The 26,032-nt window shown below is 34.8% G+C and overlaps 1 protein-coding gene across 2 annotated transcripts in view; it reads right to left on the bottom strand.

The window, feature by feature from the left end:
- PLXDC2 (plexin domain containing 2) overlaps nt 1-26,032 on the bottom strand; it is a 490,381-nt gene that overhangs the window by 74,313 nt on the left and 390,036 nt on the right. For both annotated transcript variants that reach the window (XM_027847979.1, XM_027847980.1), the window contains exons 8-9: nt 16,398-16,493; nt 16,077-16,158 (exon numbers count right to left, since the gene is read on the bottom strand). In XM_027847979.1, coding sequence (XP_027703780.1) covers nt 16,077-16,158; nt 16,398-16,493 — 178 coding nt within the window. The remainder of the gene's footprint in view (nt 1-16,076; nt 16,159-16,397; nt 16,494-26,032) is intronic.

Raw genomic sequence — 26,032 nt, 5'->3', positions numbered from 1 at the left:
GTATAACTCTTCATGTCTTAGCACTTTGCATTCTTTGGCTGATATTCTTTAACCTCTGTACCAGATACCGTGCTAAGAAATATTTTATCTGATCTTTACAAGAACTACTGAAGGAAGTAAGTGCTATATTATTCCCAATTTACAACTGAGGAAACTGAGGCAGACAAGGCTAAATGACTTGACCAGGACCATACAGCTAGTCAGCATCTAAAGGCAGATTTGCACTCATGTCTTTCTGATACCAGGCCTTGTGCTCTACTCATTATACCACTTAGTTGATATTTAAATTTCTCTTTAAGGTGTATGAGATGCTTTATGCACACAGTATCATTTCATCTTACAACAACACTCTGAAGTACATACTTTGGGTATTATCATCCACATTTTACAGATGAAGAAACTTGCTCAGAAATGTCAAAGGTCTTTAACGCGGTCATAAGTCTAGTTACATTAGGAGTCTCTCCTGGCTCCAGGTTTGGTATTCTTTGCCTTATAGAAGACTTCCCTTTCATACTCGAGAACGCTTTTCTATGACATGACTTTAATTAGAATTAACTTTTAATCATCTTCCATATTATCATGTCATCAGATCAGCCTAATATAAATCACTCATTCTTGAAAATAGCCACTGTTCCATTTCATCATTGTCACAATCCAGTAGAATTTCTTAAGCACTGGCCCCCAAGTGCACCTGCTTTTCCTGCATGAGGGAAATCCTACTTCCTCTTTGACTCCTAAATGCAATTATTTCCATCATCAATAAACTAGTTTTAGGCCAGTTAATATCCAAAGTAATTCCAACTATAGCTGTAAGATGCTTCCTATGTGTGAATCCTGTGTACCTATAAATATCAGTGACAGTCTGATTTGGCTGGCCAAAGGCTAAATTCCAACATAAAATACCTTTAAAATTCAGGATCATTTCAATTTCATCCAACTTAGTTGAATGCAATTCAACAAACTTTTATTAAGTGCTTACCATGTGTAATGCACTGAGTTAGACGATAGATTGTGTATATCTGATAGTGGCTTCTGGCATGAAGAAAATTGTTTTCCAAGTTTTCTCAGCTTCTTTTTTTTTCTTCCACAGAAATCTACAAGCTCACTCGGAAAAATAGTCTCTAAGATGGCCCAAAGTTCGTGTCACTGAATCTTTCAACACCACTATAAACTGCACATCATAACTTTCCCCCTAACTTGCAGGTGCCGCTCTGACCACTAAGTTTCAATACCTTGCTGTCCTTCCATGTTCCTGTATAACAGGTTTGCTGGGCGACCAACTCCCCAGTTACCAAGTGATGATCCTCTTGGTTTCACGCAGCTGGTGTGTTCAAATTGTCTATGTTTTATGAAAAAGTGACCAAAAGGGGGCTTTAAGAAGTTGGATGCGAAGCAATTTTCTGCTCCATAAGACTGAGTTAATATCATTTCATATTACCAGCGGCTTATGTATGTATGCTGGTTTTTTTTTTTTAACCCTCTCGACAAACTTGAAATTAATTTGGATTGGCTCACTGAGGCCACTTCAACCCTGAGAGAATAAGCCATTTAGTTCAAAAGCTGTGTTCACATACATAACTTAAATGAGAGTCTCTTTTCTGTTCCTCTCCTCACTTTTCATACTTCTGATACTTTATAAAATTCATTTGCTTTTTAAAGTTATCTGTTACTGCTTTTCCCCTACTACTACTTTCTTCCGCCAAAAGCCACGCTATTTTCTAGATCCCTCTACCTACAATGACCAGTCTTTCCCAGAATCCCAGAGTCTTGGACTTAGAGTTACAAAGGATATTCAAAGTCATCTGGGCCTTTTCCCTCACTTTACAAATGCAGAAACAGAAGACCAGAGTAGTAACGTGACTTGGCCTGGGTCACACATGTAGTAAATGGCAAAACTACAATTTGGACTTCAAATTCAGCATTTTTTCTACTATTTTTTTTTAGTTCACAGCCCCTGCTATCCATAGATCTTCAGTAAATTTTACCATCATAAACTCTGCCCTTTTCTCAAACATTTTTTTCATAGGAATTCTCTCATTCACCTCAGCTCCATGTTTAGTTTATCTATTTACCTTCCTATAATTAGTTTTATTTTTTTCTAAAATATTTGAGCATTAAAAAACAAACAAACAAAAAACTTTGTATCCCTTCCCACTAATTAAGCCACTTTCCCTCTGTTTGTTACTTTTTCGAAGAAAGAAATCAAAACCAGCAAATAATTAGACACTGACCTAGAGAAGCCAACTTTATCCTACCCTTAGAATAACTGAAAATGTAGTCTTCTTCTTTCGGGCAAGTATACCAAGCAGCAGAAAAGAATGTCATAAGAGTATGATTCTCCTAACCCAAAGTCTAGAAAGGATAACCTAGAAGTATTGGGGAGAATATCCTTCCCTCCTTCCAAAGATCACAGATCAAGATTGGTTAATGATATATGGGCATTTTTTCCATCTGGTCATAGCTATACAGGATGTGGGTATGGAGGCAGACCTGGAGAGTGTTTTGCCCTCTCATTCTACCTGAAGTCCACACTACCCTTAGCTCTCTGGTTATATATGGGGTTACCAGAACAAACATGTGATATGTACAATTCACAGGGAGAAATATAATGGTCACCACATGGGAATATGAGAAGAAATAGCACATTCTTTCCTTATGCCCAGGTCTACAGGAAAAGAAACAGTCAACAGGCAGATGATGAGGAAAGGAAAGGAAATGGCATGAAAGGAAAATCAATCTTATCTTCAGTTAAGCCAAAGTCAGTTAACAATATATTAAATTATCATGTATTTACCGGTGTACATGTTAATTCCCTCAATACATTGTAAGTTCCTACAGGATGGGTACTGTTTGGTTTTTGTCTGTGGGTCTACAATGCTTCTCACAATTTACTGAATTAAGTGAATTTTAATACTTTAGTGTCCTATTCAAGGAGAAAACAATACAATTCCAAATTTAGCTTTAGTAATTATTTTTTCTTTTTGGCCTGGGAATATATTTTCCTCCTTTTCTTATAAGTCAAAGATCTCTAATTGTTTTGCTGTGATTTCTCCCTCCGATGACAGTGAATAAAAACAACGGTGATAAAAACATCTGCATCATTTAGTAAATAACCTTTGAGAGTTCATAGCCCTGCAGCCAAACTGATGACAATATCTAAACATACCTACATTGGTGCTTGGATATCACAACTTATTGCCAAGCCCTTAATCATATATGGTTTGTCCTTGTAGGACCACCCAGATCTTGTGTTCTACAACCTTAAAGAACTCATCATCAGGGGCAGGTAGGTGGTGCAGTGGATAGAACTCTGGCCTTGGAGTCAGGAGAACCTGAGTTCAAATCTGGCCTCAGGCACTTGACACTTACTAGCTGTGTGACCCTGGGCAAATCACTTAACCCCATTGCCTACCAAAAAAACCAGAACAAAACAAAAAGAACTCATCATCATCTTTATATATGTCATTATGAAATACAAGACTATATCTTTATTGGTTTATTATATATCTAAGAGTTTTAGCAGCTGTATATATTTTCTGCCTGATTTCTAGTATTCTCCAATTGTGATACAAGTAAATGATTTATTTTTAAAAGTGTGTTATTTCTCAAAACTTTGAGTATCATCATCACCATCATCGTCATCATCATAATGTGTTATTGTAGCCTGAGTAGTACATCGATGAAAATTTGGATAGAGAATAGAACTACTATGATTTTATTGGCATAGGAACTACCAGTTAAGGTGACTTCTTCTATCATTGGAGGCTGGATTCTTTTATGTAAATTATAATCTTGGAGTTTTGCCTGGAGCATTGAGTCATTCAGTGACTTCCCTAAGATCAAACGGCCAGTCTACGTCAAAAGTAATACTTGAACCCAGGTCTTCCTGAATCTGAAGCAGTTGCCTCAGTGTCTTCGTGGTGTCTTTGGTACCCTTCATAGGTCAAATAACTGTCAGCAGAAAAAAACTCACTGAGTCGATAGTCTATGGAAGATTTATGGAAAACATAAAAAAAAAAAAATTGCCCAGGATGAGAAGAAGTGGAGAAGTGGTAATTTCTACCAGTGGAGAGAATAGCTATGCCAGTGAGACTCCGAAGTCACTAAATAATTCACCTCCACTAAAGTCCCATTCTAAGACTTCCTCCTCATGTCATGGAGACAACTCTGGGTGCTCCAAGGCTATGCTGAGAGAGGGTAAGCCATAGTAATTCATGAAGACTATCTAATATACCATAAAGGGATCATAATTTGCTTCAGTGGAGGGAACATGAACACTGGAAAAAATCAAAGAGCTTTTGAAATATTGAATGAATATTAATACTTAGAGTTTATTTCTCAGCTTCCAGATTCTGTTATCTGTGGGTTTTCCTTGTAAATATTCTGTACACTAGTGATGGACTCCAGTAGAAACCAGTCCCTGAGGCCAAATGTTGACTTAGAAAACCATAAATTAACATTATCTGTGTTGTATTGTGTTTTTATTTTGCTAAACATTTCCCCATTTCCTTTTTATTTTGGTTCAGGCCATGCTAAGGATTTTGCAGGCAGCTGGTGGCCCTCTGGCCTGGAGTTTGGCATCTCTATCTATAGAAATGACATCTTTATGCTAGGCTATCTAATTGGTGAGGGTTGGTTTCTGACTTAAAACCATGAAAAGAAGAAGAATAAGAATATTTTGAATAAGGAAGAAAAGGGCAGAGTATATGACGGTAAAATTTATTGAAGATCTATGGGTAGCAGGGGCTATGAATTAAAAAAAAATTGCAGCTTTCAAGTATCCATCAGCAGTTACTACCTTTACTTTTAGGGCATATATAAAAGATCAAACACCGAAATGAAAACTGGGATGTTCATGTCAAATATTAAGTAGCATCGTAAATCTTTCCTTTTTTTAATTTGTAGGGACAGGTATTATTACAACTATGAAAACAACTAATATTCTAATGATAATATATAAGTGCTGTTTTGTAATGAAAACTTTTTTTTTTTCCATTGCTGCCTCTTTTTGAAGGCTGGACACCAACCAGACAACATAGCTAAAAACTATTCTTTCTTCCATCATATGACTCCCTTTCTCAACTTATTACTTAGTCTACATACTATTTAAATGTTACCAAAAAAACCCAGCATTTTAATCACATTGACTGTAAGTCTAGACTTTCCTAATATGCCCCACACAAGTCAAAATTTCCACTACCTGAGCAGACAGTAAATTTTGTTTTTATCCAATTTTGATTCCCTCACCATTTCCACACCATATTTCCCATGCTAATTTAATGCCTACTGTTCTTAAATTGAACAAATGCAATTTCATTGGTGGGCAATTAACTTTTAATTATTTTCAGGGGAACTCATTATTTTATTAGTGCAAACAAGCAGTGGGAATGGAACACGTAATCTAGCACCAAAATTGTACTTTTAAGTTTTTCCTCCAACTTCCTAAAACATAGTCACCCAAAGAGAGGGCATCACATCTGGATAATGAATAAAGTAACTTTCAGAATCTCTTGGGTAACCTGCAAGAGAGGATATAAACAGATGTGATGTTAATTAATTCTAGTTATTTTATCAAGTAAGTTTGCCAAATGATGTACACATTAAAAGCAGATGCAGGGTTTTCTGGCTCGAAAATCAAAGAAAACTTGAAGCAAAACCTCAATATTTCAGGTGGGAATTGCTGCCACCATTATCCAGAAACTATGTCCAAGTACATTTAAAGTTCAGAAAATTACAATCAGGCTTCTAAATTGCATTTACGTCTATCCTTCAAAACTGGACCATTGCCAAGAAACCAACTGATTACAATACTCAGAGAAGCCAAGAGCCAAAAAAAAAAAAAAAATTTGAAATATGCTCTTCAACTGTTATTTGGAATAGAAGAATTATATTCTTCTAGCATGTACGGAACCAGCAAGCCAAATTACATCCTTCCACAGAAATAAATGTAGCCTAGAAGTTTAGCAATGATTATTTTCCCCTTCTGGAAAGGCTTTTAAATGTCCATCTTTTCTCTCTTTAAGTAGTACTGAACTCTTTCCTCCACCGCCAGTCCTACTGATAGTCTTTTAAAATCCTACTTCTGGAATAAGGAAAATGACTACATGCTTTGTTGTACCACAACAAACACCCATACCTACAAAAGGATTATTGTGTATTTCATGCAAACTTATTATTTTCATTTAGTATGTAGGATCCTGATAATGAGTGAAAACACTACTGTGTTACCTGGCATTCCACAAAGAAGAGCCTTCTTAAAATCCCTAGAGTCTTTTGAGTCTCAGATCAAAGGCTCTATCTCCTCCATGAAGCTATTGCTGATCATCCCAAAGGGTAGTTAAGTGTTCTTTCTGACCATCCCAAATGACTCTTCATTTTGTGTATATATCATATTTACCAGTAGTCTGAATTCAAAACCTGCCTCAGACCCTTACTAGCTGTGTGACCCCACACATGTCACTTCTCTGCCTCATGTTTCTCATGTGTAAAATGGAGATCATAATAGCACCTACTTTCCAGAACTGCTGTGAAGATCAAATGAGATAATATTTGTGGAATTCTATGAAAACCATCAAGAGCTATATAAATATTATTACTCTTATAATCATCATCATCATCATCATCAGTATTATTATTATTCATGTCTTTTCTCTCTCCACTCTAACCACCTAATAGAATGTAAGTTTCTTAAAGGCAGGGACTGGGACTACTTTGGTTTTGTCTTTATGTTTCCAGCATTTTGTATAGTACCTGGAAATAGTAAGTAATTAATAAATGCTCGATAAATTGAACTATATTGTACAACACAACAAACATTCAAAAAGTTAGGATCAAGCTGTATGTTATTTAAAATTGTTTTCATTATTTTAGCCAATGAAAATCTGCCTTCTCTCCCTCCTGCCTCTTTATCTCCACTGAGTAAGAAAGACAAACAGATAAAATCCCTCATACAAACACACAGCAAAACAAATGTCCACAATGGTCACGTGTGTATACGTACATATACAGATATGTATGTGCATATGTATATGTATATATCTACATATGAGTATATATTATATAACATTTATGTACATATATTAAAACATATACATGTGTATATAGATATACCTACCTATGAGTATGTATATCTGTATTTTTCAATCTGAACTGAATCTTCACTTCTGTTATGAAGAGGTAGGTAACATATTTCATCACGAATCTTTGTTGTTCATTGTGTGGATCAGAGTTCTTAAGTTTGTCAAAGTTGTTTGTCTTTACAATGAAGTTATCATATGACTTATTTTTCTGATTCTGTTCACTTTACTCTGGATCAGATTATCCAAGTCTTTTCAAGTTTCTCTGAAACCATCCTTTTCATAATTTCTTATAATACAATAGTAATCCATCACTTTCATATACTATAACTTGTCTGGCTATTCCCCTATTGAGCAGATACCCTCAGTTTCCATTTTTTTGCCATCACAAAAAAAGGTTCCAAAAATGTTTGGTACATATGAGTCCTTTAGTGGTATTGCTGGATCAGAGGCTATATACAGTATAATAACCTTCAGGGGCAGCAGTTCAAAACTATTTTCCAGAATTGTTGGACATGATCCCAGTTCCACTAGCACTACAATTTACTTGTTTTCCCATAGTCTATCCCAAATTTGTCATTCTTTTTTTTTTTTTTGCAGTTTTATGAATCTAGTAGGTCTGAGGTGAATCCTCAAAATTGCTTTAATTTTTATTTCTCCAATTATTAGTGACCTGGGGCACTTCCTTCATACATCTATTGATACCTTAGATTTCTTCCTCTGAAAAATACATGTTTCTATCCTTTAACCATTTAATCGCTTGAAAAATTTGAAGACCACTTAGCACTTGAAGAATATTCTTTTAAGTTTGAATCAGTTCCCCATATGTCTTGGAAATGAGACTGTTATTGAGAAATTTACTGCAAAGATTTTTCTCATTTACCTGATTCATTATATTTTGAAAAGAGCAATTCTAAAGTTATGTATAATAAGGTAAACATAATATGATTCAAATTGTAGAGTTTTTTCCCATAAAATGTTACTCAAAAGCATTAAACCCTTCTGAAAACTCCTTAAATCATTGGTATTACTAGGATAACATTGAAACAAATGAATATGTGAAACTCCAAAATTAAATGTTTTCTGTAACTTGATGTAACTAGCATATCTCCAAAATTGCATGTTTTTATTTTTTTAGCTTATAAATGATGGATTGAGGAAGTGACTTGCTCTTTTATCACTTTCTAATACACAGTCTTCTATTTTGATGACAACCCATTTGCATTTTTCTGGACAAAACACTTTTTATAATAATTTGATGTATCCAAAGTGGAGACAAAGAATAATTTTTAATAAAGTCACATGATCTTGAAATGCAAACCACTGAGGGGCTCCTAGAAACTTAATTCACAAGTGTTTGTGACTATGGCAATTTCAGAAGCCACGCAATTTTTGGCACCGTTCTAGAAGGACATGTCACATAATCATAATACTTGACATTTATGATTCATTAATCTCTGTATTTAATCCCATTTCACCATCAGTCCAACCCCATAAGGCAGATACTACAATTATTATAATCATTCTGATTTTTCCAGATGAGAAAACCAAGACTCAGAGAGGTACCTGTGACCACAGATAGTAAACATCATAGGCAGAATTGAAAGGAACCTTAAAAATCATTTAGTCTACTGCCTTCATTTCAGGGACAGAAAACTGAGAGCTCAGGAGGAAAAATGATTGGCAAAATGTCATGTGTAATGAACTTTGTGCCACTTAGATGGAAAGAAGGGGATGCCATTAGGGAGGCTAGACAAGTGGTTTAGTTCAGACCTTCGTAATAACTGACAACAACTTTCTGAAGTCTGCTCTATTTCCTCATTTTTGCTGACTAAATAAACTAAAAATCCAATCTTTGTTGCCAACAATAAGAAACATCAGCTGTTTTCTCTCTCTTTGTCCCTCATAACTGGGTACTGCAATACTAAAGCATTCCAATTAGTCACATTTGAATAAAATATGTTTTTCATGGGTTTGAACATGAAGGAATAGAATAAAAGCTAACTTTCGTCAAGTACAAAATTGCACATCTTACAAGGTCCACAATTCATCTAAACTTTACAATTTGGGCTTTCCAATGCAGAGTCTTTAGGAACTTCATTTATCTGTTATAATGAAATAATAGCCTCTATTCATAGTCCTATTCCATCACCCTGACTTTCTTGCAATATTCAATTTCTCCCCATCTGACTGCTTCCTATAAATGTATGCATGTCTCTCCCATCCTAAAAAAGAAAAACAAATAATTCCCTTGATTTTATCATCTCCTTTAGCTGCCATCCTCTATCTAAATTCCTTGAGAAAGCCACCTCCAAATGGTGCCTCCACATCTGCTCTCATTGAATTTTAAACCCTCTGAACAAATGAAACCTTACTCTAAACTCACAAATGATCTCTTTATTGTGAAATTTGACTGGAGAGTATGTAAGAAACTTCTCTGGGGGTTGATTGGTATCAGCTTTTATTACCATACCACCTCAGTATACACACCTTACTAAAATCTAGTTAAGTCTGGTTGATTAATTTATTTCAACTGGTAATCATGGGGGAAAGCACATCTGTGGGAATTAATGAGCTATAACATTAGAAAAAGCAATTCCTAGCCCCTCAAGTTCCCTTAAAATCTTGTGGGCAGAGGTAGCTTCTGAGCTCTGGGGACCACCAATGTAAGTGAAGTTTGGAAGAATAGTTCCAAAGCTTGAAACATGTCTAAAAACCTTTCTTCTAGATCCTACCATCCCCTCAAACTATATATCTCATCTCCTTCTCTGGCAAATTTCTTGGAAAATCTAATCATGCTCATGGGCCTACACTGGTTCTTTTCATTTGCTTCTCAACCCTTGAAAATCTGTCTGGTTTCTTATCTCCTCCAACTGAAAATATTCCCTCCAGAGTTAACAACTATCTCTTAATTTCCAAATATGATATTTTTTCAATGCTAAACCTTTTTTCAATTACTTTATGAGACACTGCTGAGCATCCTTTCCTGTGGGTTACTCTAGCCTCTCCGGGTTATCATGAGACTAGTTACCTACCTGACAGTTCAATTCATTTCAGTCTCCTTTGCTGGGTCATTATTTATATCATACCCCCTAACTAGGGGTCATGCCACAGGTTATCTCTTAGGTGCTCTTTTCTTCGCCATCTATAGTTTCTATCTTGGTAACCACATCACTTGCTGGTTTCATTAAGATCTCTGTTAAGATTTCATTATTGATAACTGCAATATATAAATGTGCAGCTCCAGTTTCTCCTAGGAATTTCAATCCCAGATCACAATTTGTCTATTGAACACTCCAAACTGGATGTTCTGGAGACACCTTAGCATCTACAAACCCAAAGATGAATTCATTATCTTTCCCCATAAGCCCTCCTCTCAATTCTAGAGGCTCCAATCCAGTAGACCCATATATTTGTATATGTACTTGTCTCCTCCATTAGAACATAAGTTCCTTGGAAATTCGGATTGTTTCATTCTTTGTACATTCATATCTTATGCCTTGAACGGTACCTGACACATCACAGATGCTTAATAATGACTTGTTTATGGATTGAGTCATAGAGTTCCCAAGATAATAGATGTCCTGAGTGGTTTCCTGTTTTCAAGAAAGGAGCCAACTCTTTGAAATTCAGACTGCCCCAGGAAATTTAGAATATACAATTACCATACTTAATAATGAAAGAAATATAAGAAATCAAAGTTTATTTTTTTTAAATTCAGCTTAGGTATAACATCTGCAAAACCGATATCTACATAAGAAGCAATATTTACTCTAGAGATGTTCCTAATATTATATTTTTTATTGCTTGGATACTATACAATTATCTACTATGTTTTGTATACGACTTAAATGTCTTTACTAATCAAATATAAATCAAATGAACTATATTAATGAAAAGAGACATTAAAATCCCCAAAGTGAATGATGGGGTAGGCTATGCAATAGGGGGAAAAATACCACCAAATAAACAGAAATAGGTTTGGAAGTACGGTAAATCCGACATGATAAAGGGGATTTTGACTTTGGGATCATTCTGAAATTAAAAAAAAATAATATTATGATGTTACTAAGGATATCACAAATATATTTGCTGCTAATATAGATGGTTCTGTTATGGAGTTTACTATATTTTGAATATTTCATTATTGTCAATCATTTAATATTGATTAGACTGAAATTATGAAAAAAATATGCAAAAAACTGTCCCCTCCATTGTCTAGGATGTACATAAATGTAGATATATAAATCCATACATATATACATAGGGTAGCTAAGTGGTGCAGTGGAAAGAGCACCAGGCTTGGAGTCAGGAAGACCTGAGTTCAAATCCAGCCTCAGACACTTACTAGCTATATAACCCTGGGGAGGTCATTTAGTCCTATTAGCCTTAGTTTCCTCTGTAAAATGAGCTAGAGAAGGAAATGCCAAATCACTCCAGGATCTTTGCCAAGAAAACTCCAAATGGGGTCATGACGAGTTGGACACAACTGAACGTGACCGAACAACAAAAAATAAAACATATGTATATATATATATGTATATATATATATGCATATGTATATACACATACATACACATATATGCTTATATATATATATACACACATACATACGTGCACACACATATGTGTGTATATATTGAATTCAACTGGTACTTTCAAATCTCTGTATTTGTTTGCTCCATACAGTGATTTCATCTACATGGGCAAACCCCAGAGGGATGCTGAGAAATTACACAGTGAATGAAAAGAGTCAGAGTGGGTAATTTTGCCCCTCAATAACAACATTCTTTTTTTTGGTGGTGGTTGTTGTGTTTTGCTTTGTTTTGTTTCCCTCAATTATTTGCATAACCACCTCATTTTCCCATTTTACTTTGTTTACACACAGACAGAATATATTATCAGACTTAGCAATATGAATACTTCTAAAGACATAGGCTTCAGAAGAAGAGAGAAAAGTGAAGGTTTTCTTTAATGGTGGAAGTGAGCTGTCAACAAAGAAAAAATACATGGAGTGTTGTAATGGCTCATTTTTCCATCTTATAGAAAGTGTGCAATGGAAGAATATGTATTCCAAAAAATTATTTTTTAATTATAAATACAAACTATGGGCAAGTAATATTTATCCACATTTCAATATTTTCATTTCAGTTCAGTCATGATTTCATCAGTGAAGGGAATTCTCAGTGTGCAAATTCCCTCTAGCAATGCAGATCAGTACAAATCCTCTATGACTTAAGATTCTTAGAGTGTTGCCTCAAGGTTTGACAAGTGAAGTGAACTGCCCAGCATCCTATAGCTAGTATGTAGGTTGGAGACAGTATGTGTTCCCATGTATTTCTGGCTCTCAAGTCAGGTCTTTCTCCACTCCGGCACATTGCCTCACATGTTCAACTTTATTTGTATTTTTTTTCCATTTAATCTTCACTAATTTTTATCATATGTGACTCATTTTCACTTTTAAGATTCTCCTGAAAATACAATGAAAATAGAACACCTCTTAAAGTCAATTTCAATTTATCGCTAAAAAAGGGGGTACACCATGGCTTAGAGAATTGCATCTAGCATTCTAAGCCCAATTTTAGAATAAATAACAGTAATTCTAGTTCTAAATCACTTAAACTGAATTCTTATTATGAATTTGTGTGGGTAGAGCTCTACAAAAGAGAAATAAGGTAACTTTATTTTCCCTGAGAACTGATCAAAAATGCCTTTCCCCCTAGAGAATTCAACCTCCCATTATGGTAATCAACACTAACTGTCTTCCATCCACAGAAGAGCACAGTAAAAGGAGAAAGTTCAGAGAGAGAGAAGAAGAAAGGAAGGGCACAAAATTTGAGCCACTTAGGATAATATTTCTTTCATTTTATTGATTTTGCTAAGATATATATTAAATTCTTGGAAATGTTTTTGGCAGTAAAGCTAAATTCTTTAAACCCCAAGTCTAAGGAGAAATTAATAAAATGCAGTAGGTAAATTAAAGGAGAATGAAAGTGCAATGAGCCACAGATAAACCGATTAATTAACAGGATTTAATACATATGTAATTAGGTTTCTGAAGATTTCTATTTCTCCTAGCTCAATTTTTAAGTTTGGGTTTGGGTCTTTATAAGATTCATATGGCAAAATACTGAAAATCAATTTTAGAATTAGTAATAAAATTGAATTCCTTGCATCATTATTTCCTTTTCTCTCAGAAAATCATTTTTAAAAGACACAGCTTCCTTAAATTCTACTTTTTCATTCTCTGCAATAATTTCATGACAATTTTAATACTAAGGGAGGTTGGCATCTTTCTGTAGGATCATATATTCAAATATTTTCATTTAAAAATGAACAGAAATGAAATACAAAACACTGGGCTTCCTTTTCTTGTGATATATATACACACATATATACATACACATATATATACATATATACATATACACACATGTACACATGCGTGCACACACACACACACACATATATATATATTCATTTCTTTTTCTTACTTGAGAGAACATATTCACAAAAATAAACTAGACCCAGCATCACTCAGAAAGCTCATGGAATTAGTTTGCCACAAAAGTGATACATCTAACCATTAGTGCTTATAAGAAGTCCAGTGTGCTGCTTTTAGCTTGATTCTTTAGGATACTATTTGTATCATGATACATTACACCCTAAAAGATATCCCGTGGTGCCTCATCTTAACATTGATGTAACATTGAAGTTTTCAAAGGCTTTATTGACTGCAGTCTTGATCCTTTCCAAGGACCAGTTTAGCTGAGGATGGAGACTTATAATGCTAAGATTAGCCATTAAAGACGATTTTTGGAGGAATTTTAGCATAGCAACCCACAAAGCATTATTTCAACATAGATATTAAAACAATGCAAAATTTGGCTCTCTTTGGTAATCAAATAAATGAAGGAAGCTAGTCTGTAGTGAACTAGAATACAAAGGAATTCTGGAGGTGACTCAAAAAATAAAAATATAAAATTTCATACCATCCCCACAAACTGTTCAGCAAATAAGGTTAAATAATGACAAATCAAATTGCACTTTTAAAAAGGCTAATGAGTTGCTCTTTATTTCATTATTTGAGAGTTGTTTCCACAGAGGAAATTACTGATCCCAATCTATAGAGCAGAAAATACAACAGTAGGTAGAATTTTGGTTAATATAGTTTTACTCAGAATGCTCCACTGGTTCCACAGGAGTCAGGATATGAAGAATCCTTCGTGAAGCCTGGATAGTACAGTGGTAATGCTTTTCTTTACCCTTGGGTAACTTAGGAACTGTTCCAGGACCTACCTTCACTGCTCATTTCTCCCTGGCTGCAAATGCAGCAGCAAAAGCACACTGAGCTCACAATGGTCATAATGGAAAACCCAAAGTTGCCTTAATTAGCTGCTTAATGTGTCTGCCCTATGCCTCTTTGCAGGATAAGCAGATCTTACAGTTCTCTCCCTTTTTAGTCATTGCTGACAGTGAAATTCTCTCTGACACCAGAGAGTTGTATGATTGAAGCCTCAGCCGCCTAGGTCAGTTGGTTAGAAGATGGTGCCAATGAGGCCAGCATCAAATGTTTGATTCCTAAATGGGCCAGTAGCTTTCAATCTGCTGCGTGCTCACAGACAGCACCTCTTACCCTGGCCAGTCATTTCTCTGATGTGAGTCACAAAGCAAAGAAGGCAAACAAGTATGTCAGGCTAATACAAATCTATCATCATCATCATCATCATCACCAAATATATATATATATATATATATATATATATACACATATCTATATAGATAGATATAGATATAGATATACTTAAGCAAACCTTTTACAGAAAATGGAGTGAAAATGTTAACAGACTATAATAACAATAAACTATAATAATAATAATAACTAGCATTTGTATAACACATTAAGATTTGCAGAGCATTTCACAAATATTATCTTATCCTTACAACAAACCCTGGGATTTATGTGCAAGTATTATTTTCATTTACATAGGGGAAACTGAGTCAACAGATGTTAAGTGACTTGCTTAGGATTCCACAGGTAGTGTCTGAGGTTAGATTTGAGCCCAAGTCTTCCTTATTACAAGTTCAGCATTATTTCTATTGTGGCACTCTGAGAAAGGGTATTTTCACTATTGTTTTTATTGGGGAATTTCAATTCTATCCTAATTGTGATTTTTTTAAACCAGATTTTGATTTCTCTCTTTTTGAAAAAGGTCTGAAAACAGAAGGCCAGTAAATATGTGAAAGTCACATTAATATAAGTAAAAAGTGATGGACTTCTTTAATTTCTACCAAAAAACTCCTGAAATTCTAGACAACAGATTCTTTGATGTCATCAACAAATTCATCCTACAAGGAAAAATCTTCATGTTAATATATTTTCCTCAGAATGCTACAATAGTTCCACAAGGTCAGGAAATGAATAATGCTTTGTAAAGCTTGGAGAGCATAGTTGTCACGTTCCTCTTTACACTTGGGTAGCTTTTGTACTGTTTCTTGACAGTTCCCATGACCATTTGGGAAGGACAGTTGCAAATTCCTGAATTGTGTACTTTTTTTTTTCCAGAGTGTATTTTTTAATGTAAAGAATATGTTGTATTGTATTTTATGAATATTTCAGGTTTACATTTTGCAGAGGAAAACCAACTCTTCCATGGCTGAGTAATAGCAATAAAAATTGGCTTATTTCAGATGTATCTTAGGGAGATGCTTAGGCACCTCCCTCAGACTAAAAGTTTAAGAGAAGGTGGCACCCGGCATTGGTAGAGGGAATTTCCTCAACTGGGCATCCTCTATACTAATAAAATCCTTTCCCTAGATAATTTCAGAGGTAGGGGAATAGTTAATTAAATTGCTGACTTTCCTTTCATCACTATATTTGGTCTTTAAACATAGTAGTCTACCATATGCACAAATTCATAAACATCCAAATTCACATGCCTTATACATTTAAACCCTCACAGGAAGGCAGGAAGAAGCCAGGTTGGTTTATTTTATTACCTTTGGAGTTTGCTACACCAGCTGCAGTTGAACCCAATCTGAGAAGAGACACAAGGTCCACAGCTATTAAACTGAAGACAAGCTAAAAAAATAAGGAAAAAAAAAACTTGTCAAAGAACATGTTTATATATTTTAAAAACAACCACTTCTCATAGAAAAAAAAATAAAAATAACCCCTTAAATACATTCAATAGGTCAAAATATCTCCGGATACCTAGTGTAGGGTTAGAAGGTGTTAATTTGATTTCTCAGACACTCCTGGGAAATGTCAGAACTTTGATTTAACAATTTTTTTTCCATTCACTTAGCCAGGTAACTTACTAGGTAGTGGGGTCATCTCCACAGCTGAAACATTAGTAATCTTCCCCATCTGGAGTTCTACCCGGTGGTATTCATAAATTGTTCTCCTTCGAATATCTACCAGAAAAAAAATTGTGAAAAAAATAACCTCTGAGTGTTTTCTCTAAGCAAATTATATCTTATGAAATAGTCAGTGAATATAGAAATTACATTAATTTCCATCTGTTTTACATTTAAATTAAAGTCTTTTCCCAAGATAAGATCTATTGGTCTCTTAGAGTTATTTCAGGAGCTTTTTCTCACTAAGAAATTTACGAAAATTCTGAATGGAGTCTCAAGCACTCACTAACTCGTTTAGGTAGAATCTGAATAGTTTATTTTCCTCAATCGTAATCGTATTCCAAATTCCTGCTTTCTTAGATTAATGTCTCCTGAAGATTTTGACAACTGAGGCTAAGATATGATGATAATAGTTCTTCCAAATGAAAGTGCTTCTTTTTTTTCTTTTTTAATAGTATTTTATTTTTTCTGATGTCAAGTGAAGATAAATTTTGAGATTCATTTAACAATTTTGAGTACCAAATTTTCTCCCTCTCTCCCCCATCCCTTCAATGAGATGCTAAAAAATTTGATATAGGTTATTTATGTGCAACCATGTAAAACATATTTCCATATAAATCATGCTGTGAAAGAAACAGACTAAACAAAAAAAAACCCCACAAAAAGTAAAGAAAGTGAAAATAGTATGCTTCAATCTACATTCAAACTCTATCAATTCTTTCTCTGGATATGAATAGCAACTTTCCTCATGAGACCTTTGGAATGATTTTGGACCATTGTATTGCTAAGAAGAGCTAAATCATTCATAGTTGATCATCATGCAATGTTGCCATTACTGTGAATAATATTCTCCTGGTTTTGTTCATTTCATTCTGCATCAGTTCATGTAAGTCTTCCCAGAATTTTTTTGAAATTTCCCTGCTCATTATTTCTTATAGCACAATAGTATAATGTTAAATCCATATACCACAACTTGTTCAACCATTCCTGAACTAATGGTCATCCTCTACATTTCCAATTCTTTGCCACCACAAAAAGAGCTGCTATAAATATTTCTGTATAAGTAGGTCCTTTTCCTAAAGTGTTTATTCTTTGGGAAGATGCTGATGTGAATAACAAACATTTACATACAGTTTTAAAGCTGACAAAGCACTTTAGATATATTATCTCATTTGAGCCTCAACATAATACCATGAGGTAGGTGCTGTTATTATACACCTTTTACAGATAGGGAAACAGTCTGAAAGATGTTAAATGACTCTCTCACGGTTACATAAGCTAGTAAATGTTCAAGGCAGGATTTGAACCCAGGTTTTTCTGGGATCAAACCCGGCACTCAATTCACTACACCTAGGTGCCCCCAACTTTGGAAAACTAAGACTTTTTCCCAGCTTAAAGTTTAAACTTTAAACAATCTTAGGGTTAGGTCAAATAACATAACCTTTACTTCAAAGTGTTAGTGTCAAATAACTTTCTTCAACATAAAAAAGGAGTTTAATTTCAATGAGGAACAAATGATTGTTTCTTTAAAATAAAATAATAACAATATTAAAGAGGCCAAGTAGTATAGTAGGAATAGCACTAGGTTTGCAGTTTGAAAACCTGACTGTGGATCCTAGGCCTGCAAAATACTCATTCATTCAACAAGTATTATTATTTACCCTCATTAACTGAGTGTCAGTTTCCTTATGTGTAAATTAGAGGGTTGATTAAATTACCTTTACAACTCCCTCCAGCTCTAAATAGATGATTTTAGGATATTTATCTTTAGAGTTCCTTCCATAGGGCTAAACTCAGGTTATTGGTGATTGCACGCAAACTGCCTTAGCAGACTGCATATCCTTTTGGCCCCAGGTACCAGAAGATGTTTCAAATCCCATCTAGCTAATCACGTAGGTGATTTCTCCATCTTCCTACCACCACTGATCTGTTCCTTCCTATTTGAGCCAATTGGATGTGAGACAAGAACTTCCATCCATGGATCTCCTAAAAGTTATGCCCCAGTCTCCGGGGAAGTGAATACACTTATTGCCGAACATCCAACTAGAGGCCAAGCTAGTTTATTGGTGAATAAATATATGCAGACTAATCCACTTTTCTCACTGTACTGCCTGGCCTTAGACATCAGGTGACACTTTAATTTCACATTCCATCCAGCCATGCTCCCAGGCCACTTGCACGTCCCACCCCTTTTCCACCTCCTTAGGACAAAACTTCCTGTCCTGATCACTAATATCCCATGTGGGCTGTTGTCCCATATTAGAAAGTAGACTCCTTGAAGGGAAGAGATATCTCAGGAAGAGATGTCATTATTTTATTTTATTTAAAAATATTTTATGTCCCACTCTTAGGACAGTGCCTAGAACATAGTAAGTCTTAGTAAATGATTTTTCCATTTATTCATTCATGGAATTTATAGACCACAATACTAATGCAACTACTTTGTACAAATGTATTCATTACAATACTTAAATTAATTTAAATAATTGCCCCAATGAATAAAATGGGCTGTTACAAAGCAATAGAAATTTATCTTTGCTATTTTTTAAAAATTGTTTTGGAAGAAGGAAATAGACCTGTGGTTTCATTGGTATAGAGAACTCCTAATGAGTTAACTTTTATCAAATATATCAACATCTACTTTGCAACCTGTAATTGCTGAGGGCAATGAGAAATTAAGTGATTTGCTCAGGGTCACCCTGCTAGTAGTCCCACAGAAAGTATCTGAACCTTGGTCTTCCTCACTACAAACCCAGACTCACTATAAATCTTTCCACTCTGGCCAGGTTGCCAGTTGTATACTGAACACTATAACAAGAAAAGAGAGAACTTTCTCTCAAGAGACTTATAATCTAGCTGGGGAGATAATTAGATCAATGTGGAAGGCACTGTGTAAGCAATATTTCTGCTTTAAATGTCAGATGTAGCTATACACAAAGTAATTTAACAGGTACCCATAAATGCTAAGAAAGTACAAATGTGGTTAACATAGTATTTACAGAGATTGTCCCAAAAGTCTTGGTGAGGTTTTTAGTTCTTAAAGCCTAACCCAACCTGAAGCAATTAAGGAAGCTTCTAATCTCAGACACACACAAACCATGGGCAACTGAGTTTTTGATGACATTGGCCCCATTTGGCATCTTAAATGACATGTCTGGTTCAATGATTTCATTGGCAGAAGGAGCTCCCAGTGAGGAAACTCCCTGTACTAAAGCCATTTAGCAAGTCTTCTATAATTTACAACTTTAAAAAGTTGCCTGGAGAATCGAGGAGTTATGGACTTAAATCTGTGGCTTACGGCCATACAACCATTATGTGTCAGAGGGCAGATCTGCCTGACTTTGAGGCCAGCTTTATCTCCAATTAAGCCTTCTGAAGAAGGTCATTGGAGTCAGTGGCATATGGTAGAAAGAAGATAGTGTATCTGTAGTCCAAAGGCCTGAATTAAAGTCTTAGCTGTGTAACCTTAAGTAAGTCAGTTTATTCATTCAGCCCTCAGTTTCATTATCTGCAAAATGAGGTCCTTTCATTTCCAACAACCTATCAATACATTCATCCTTTTTTTTAAACTATCTCCATTAAGGCACTAACATTTCCTGAGGGGCATGTTCAGTTGAATAAAATAGGAGGGACATGGGTTCATTTGTATCTATGTATGTATAATATTTAGGCATATGGATCATGAAGTCTATTTTTCTTTTTGAACATTTGTCTTGGGGGAAAAAAACGCCCAAGACTGATTAGCATAATTAGATTTCTCAGCACGCTGAACTCCTACATACTTGCTTCCCATTTATTTTGCTAAACAGGAAAATTAGGTGTTAAAAATAAAGAGACTGTATGGATCCATAATGGGGATTCTATAATTATAGATTAAAAATAAAAATTTAAGCCCCTCCTCCCAAAAAGGCTGTTTGTGTTTATTAATCATATTCAGGGAGCAATGAATGGAAAAAAACAGGCCTTTTTACTTTTTGAGATATTATACTTGTTCAGATATCTCTAGAATGGTGGCAGCCTGGGGGAGTGGACAATATTTGAAAAGCAAAATTAAAATAATAGTTTTTGACTGTTCTACTGCCAGTAGCTAGTGAATCCAAATGGTCAATTCTACAATATTTCAGAGATGCACCTGCCAAATAATAGTGATTAGCAATGTGTCAGCTCTGCAGCCAAAAATGTAAGCTTTCATATGTTTATGCACACACATATTATATGCATACATATACATATAATATGTGTATATACACATACATATATGCATATACAATATGTGTGCATACATATATGTGCATGTGTACATCTATATCTATCTATATCTATATCTATTTCTGTCTAAGGAAATAAACTCAATTAATTTAAAAACAAAAAGCTTTGGCTGTAGTACTTCAAATGAACCCAGCTAAACTACTGCTTTCTCTCTTAGCAGAGGTTATACAATTTGGACTGTTTTCTTAGCATCTCATTGAATCAGGACCTGCTCCAATACCTAGCAATTAGGGATCTGTTGAAAACCAAAATTTCCCTGTAACACAATCAAACATATAAAATCTAATTAATTAACCAAAAAACCTAAAGCTATGTGCTACAAAATGCTAATTTTAAATCATGGATTTGTGACCAGCATACATTACTGAATTAATTATAAGGCATAATTGGCAAATTCAGGAGATACTTTCAATAGCAATCATTTTCCATGTGCTCATATGGGAATACAAGCAATCCAATTTAAGCAATATACAGTACTCTTTGTAACAATCATTCTTAACAATAAAATGTAAAATGCTACTTAAATGAAAATTATTAGTACTTACTTCAATTTGTTTAGTTTCTATAATTTCACTGGCATGGCTATTTCTTTTACCAACTCAGGTTGTAAACTCACTATGATGTGTTCTTTCAGAGTTACCATGGTTAAAATTTCATCACCCTGAAGCCAATCTAGTGATGAGCCCTCCAAAGCCAGCTAGGCTAATCATCAGGCAACAGTTCTTTACCAAATCCATCCCATGATGTTTTCAAGAGAGACAGATATGACAGAAGTTGCCCTTCACAGGTACTGCTTTCAAGAGCTCATGGTTACCTTACCATCACAGTAGCATTTTCCTGGCAATGACTTATTAGTATTAACAAATATTTAGACAATATTGCTGCATGATAATCCATATATCATGCTATCCACACCACTCCTCACCCACCTGGGAGGCTAATATCTGAATGTACATTTAGTTATTTTGAGAATTTTTTTTTCTCTTGCTCTCCAAAATTTAGTCCTAGCTTGGGAATGCATAAACACATGTTAATGTTCTGTGACTGAGACAGTGCTGAGCAGTCAAATAAATTACTTGCCAATAATTCATTATTTACATAATTTCTCTTGCTTAATGATGAACTCCAAATGGTCACTACATTTTTTCCAGTTCATCCTTCAGTATTATTTACTGAGTACTTATCATGTGAAAAGAACCATATCAGAAAACTACAAAGTGCACCTAACCTTTAAGTATGGAAAGAAATTCTCTCAAGATAAGAGCCTTCCATAGTCCATTCTGACCTTTCAAAATACAGTCCCATGCTTCCCAAAGGACAACTGAAATAGCTCTTTTGAGAGATAAAACAAAGCATTTGCAAAGAGAATATGCCCAAGATACTGGCTGATTGAAATATTTTCTCCTTAGAGAAAAGTTTAGCACTATGTCTGGCGCACAGTAAGTGCTTAATAAAAAAACTGTTAATTGCTTGATTTTCTGCATAGCACTCAGAGATGATAGAGAGGTTCCCCATCCCTCCACAATTTCTCTTAGGCAATAAGCTGGATAAACCTGAGGTCCTGTTTTCACAGCATGCAATGAAGATCCAACTATAGATTCAGTCTTTATCTAATTGCTGCACATCTAATGAAATTAATATATTGATACACCCCTTGGTTTATGCAAATTCTCTTGCCCCATTTCCTTCAAAATTTATAAGAGAAAAATATGCCTAACTGAATGGGCACCTAACTGCCCCCACTAGAGTAGGAAGGAATGTGGAAATACTGCTTCAAAAGACATATGGAAATGTTTATTAATGGAGACATCAACTAACCAATGTGTAATATAGAAAATAAGGGAGAGAAAGGAAGAATTAGTGAGCCATCAAAGCAAATCAGCAGCATAGGAAAAGAACGTAATGCAGGAGTAGAAATCTATGGTATCATGAATGATGATGTAATGGGCATTGGACACATAGCTCATTAGGAAAAAGAGAGTCATTAAAGACTTAGATTGCCCAAACACTTAAACAGCTTGTGTTTTATAAAATGCCTTTCACAAGAATATTATTTCTAAATGTTTAAGTAGAATATGATGGTATACTTACAGAAGCAGAGTTCAGAAATCTAAGGATAATGCAATGAAGTCTTCCTATAATTTTAGACATGCTAAACCAGAATTGGGTGTAAGACATGGTTATCTAGGGCCTTTTCCAATGGGATTTTCTTTTTTAAAAATGTTTTAGTGAGTGTTTCATTTTTACATTACATTTACAGCATTTACAGATTACTTCACTCTGAAAGGTCCCTTGAAACAAAGTGAAAGGGACTTCTGAAAGTGCATGGAACATTCCACATATCCCTTACGTATCTATTTAAAAAATAATAGAAATCTCTTTTCCCTATCTTACTTTTTACCCCAATAGGGGGAGGAAAAAGAAAAGAAAAACAAATTTCTTATAACAAAATGCATTATTAAGCAAAAAAAATTTGCTCTGTAGCTATATACAAAATGTATGTCTTAATTCTGGACCCTAAATCCATCACTTCTCTGTCATAGATAGTATGTTTCATCACTGGAAGTACTGAAAGGATCCATATACCTTTTATATTTTTGCTGCCTAGGGATCTTATGTTAGAGACTTTCTGGGGACCACATTAGTATAGAGACATTCCTTGGAACTTGAGAAAGCTGATAAAGATGCTAAAATAGATCCAGCAAAGGGAGCAGCTATTTCAAGTGGAGCAAGAGAATACAAAATAGCCACATTTGATTATTGCTTTTTGTTTTTATATCACAGTCAAGAAGTAAAAGCTTTTGCAGGTACTTCAAGGGTAGAAAAATGACTTCAAAGGTTATCTAGTTCAATTCCTTTCATTTAACAGATGAAAAAACTGAGGTAGTGGGAGGTGAAATCCTTTTCCCAAGGTCACATAGGCAGGATTTGAGCCCAAATCCTGTTACTCGAGAATTAATGCTCTCTCCACTACATCATGTAGCCTCCAATTTATCTCTTTTGCAGATGGAAAAACTGAGGCCACAAAACATTAAGTATCTCCTTCAAGGACAAACAGGAACAAAGTAGAAAATTCAGGAGAATTCAAACCCAGCAGCCCACTGTCCCATACTGCTTTCAGGATTTTTTTTCAGTGACAGATAGGATGTCTAATGCCTTAGGATTTACTTGGCTTAATTTGGAGAGGCTTATGACCATGTTGGCTGCAGGTTGAAGTTATGTGACCACAAGCATCTCCTACAGTCATAGAGTAGATACAAGTTGCATCACTGGACAGACTATATACACCAACAAATTCATGTATCCTTAAAAGGCCAAGGTGTATATCATCATATATCCCTAGATTTCTAAAGTGATTTTCCCCCCTCACTTCAATCCTCTAACTCTAAATTTCCTCCCACACTCTTGGAGGATCTCAACACATATCAGGAATATTCAGGCCCTCTGATATGAATACCTTCAACATTACTCTTCCATCCTGCACTCTCAATATCCTCACTTATTTTATCATGTTTCCCTTCAATCTCAGAGGAGGAGAATGCCCTGCTTCTTAACTTACCCTGTGCTCTTAATATGATATCTTCTCTTAACCCCAGTGACCTTGTCCCATCAATAATCCCCTTCCACTATTTTCAGTCTCTTAATCTCTGATGGCTCCTTTCCGAGAATTTACAAAGTTGTTCAGATGTCCTGATCCCTCCCCAAAATTCTTAAAAACAAACAAAAAACCCCCCAAAACAACTCTTCTATCCACTCAATATGTTGTTCTTCCTTCTTTTTACCACTAAATTCTAGAAAGTTCCAACTTCCTCACTCAGTTAACAAATGTTTATTAAGTGTAAACTATGTGCCAGGCAAGAAAGGCAAAAATACTGTGCCTTGTTCTCATACACTAACAGAGGAAATAACATGTAAACAATTATGAAAAACAAGATATGCACAGTATTAATTGGAAATAATCAACAAAGTAAACAGTTAGAGCCGTATTCCTGATTATTGTGAAGATACAAATATTAAAGGGGATTAGAAATGACTTCTTACAGAGGGCAGCATTTCAGTTGGGACTTGAAACCAGAAAAGCCAGCAAGTGGACATGAGGAGGGAAGGCATACAAGATGATTACGCAAATGAAATGGTCACAAAGAGAAAATCACTTAACCACAAACTCAAAAAGGAATACAATTATAAATATGCTAATTTTCAAGCAAATATTCAAAAATGCTTCCAATACTTCCATCAAAAACGACAGCAACAAATAATAATATCCAGATCATTTGTCCACGTTGCAAAGTACTCCTCAGGACAACCAAGAAACAGGATTTCTTTATAAAGTCCTTTAGAGAATTTTTCAATATCAAAACACTGAAACTTCCATTTGGGCAAATGCTGTCTACCTTTGAAGTGTTTTATGATCTGTCAAGGGAAGATATTTTATGGAACAACTTTATAATCTCCATTTATTTGTCCTTTCAGAGAGCCTTCAGTGGGTGATGAGGTCCCCAAGAACCTTAGTGCCCAAAGAAATTCTGCTGGTGAACTGAATTAAATTTAGAGCCTCATTTTTCATCGCATTGTTCCTTGCTCCTCTTACTTATTTCAGTTTCTTCCCTTTGAGTTAAAAAGTAGAGCAGCCACACCTCCAAAACTTTGAAACAAAAATTGCTGTGATCATTTTCTCTGCCATGAATTAGAATTTACTAGATTCATATTCTTAACATAGTTACTGATGGAAAAGGACTCAGGAATATAAATCATGACTGTCAATGTTAAACCAATTCAACCAATTTAATTTAATTTAGTAAATAACCCACCACAATGGTCTTCTAGATCATTTCAATTTTCAAGGTGGGAAATGAGTTTTATGACTGCAAATGACAAAATCTATTGCAGAAATTTCAGGTCTAATCAGAGATAACGTAAATTCATAGAACTAATATGTTTTGCCATAAACAATTAAGTTAATTTCTTTTTGCAGTGATGGGCATGAATCATATTAAACATTGACTATAAATAAATAAAATCCTTCCAAAATTTGGTAATGACTCTTAAATATTATCAGAGTTATGATAAAGTTATTTTGCTAAAGCTACTAGGCAGCTTTAGTAAAAATGTTCTAATTCCAAATTAGCTTTTTTTGTATCTTCAAGGAAGTGAAAGTATCTAGTGGGTTTAGAATATAATTCTTTGAAAATCTCATCTTGTCTTATTATGCTTAAGGTTACTTTTTGTTATCTTGAAAAAAAAGCAATTTGAAGACCTTAAAATGCTATATAAATGGGAGCTGTCATTAAGAGAGCAGAAAATTATTTTTTTAATATAAACACCAA

This window comes from Vombatus ursinus, unplaced genomic scaffold (assembly GCF_900497805.2).
Source record: "Vombatus ursinus unplaced genomic scaffold, bare-nosed wombat genome assembly UNPS02005459.1, whole genome shotgun sequence".
Classification (NCBI taxonomy): domain Eukaryota; kingdom Metazoa; phylum Chordata; class Mammalia; order Diprotodontia; family Vombatidae; genus Vombatus; species Vombatus ursinus.
The sequence above is the reverse complement of the archived record's forward strand: the minus strand, read 5'-3'. Positions and strand labels throughout refer to the sequence as shown.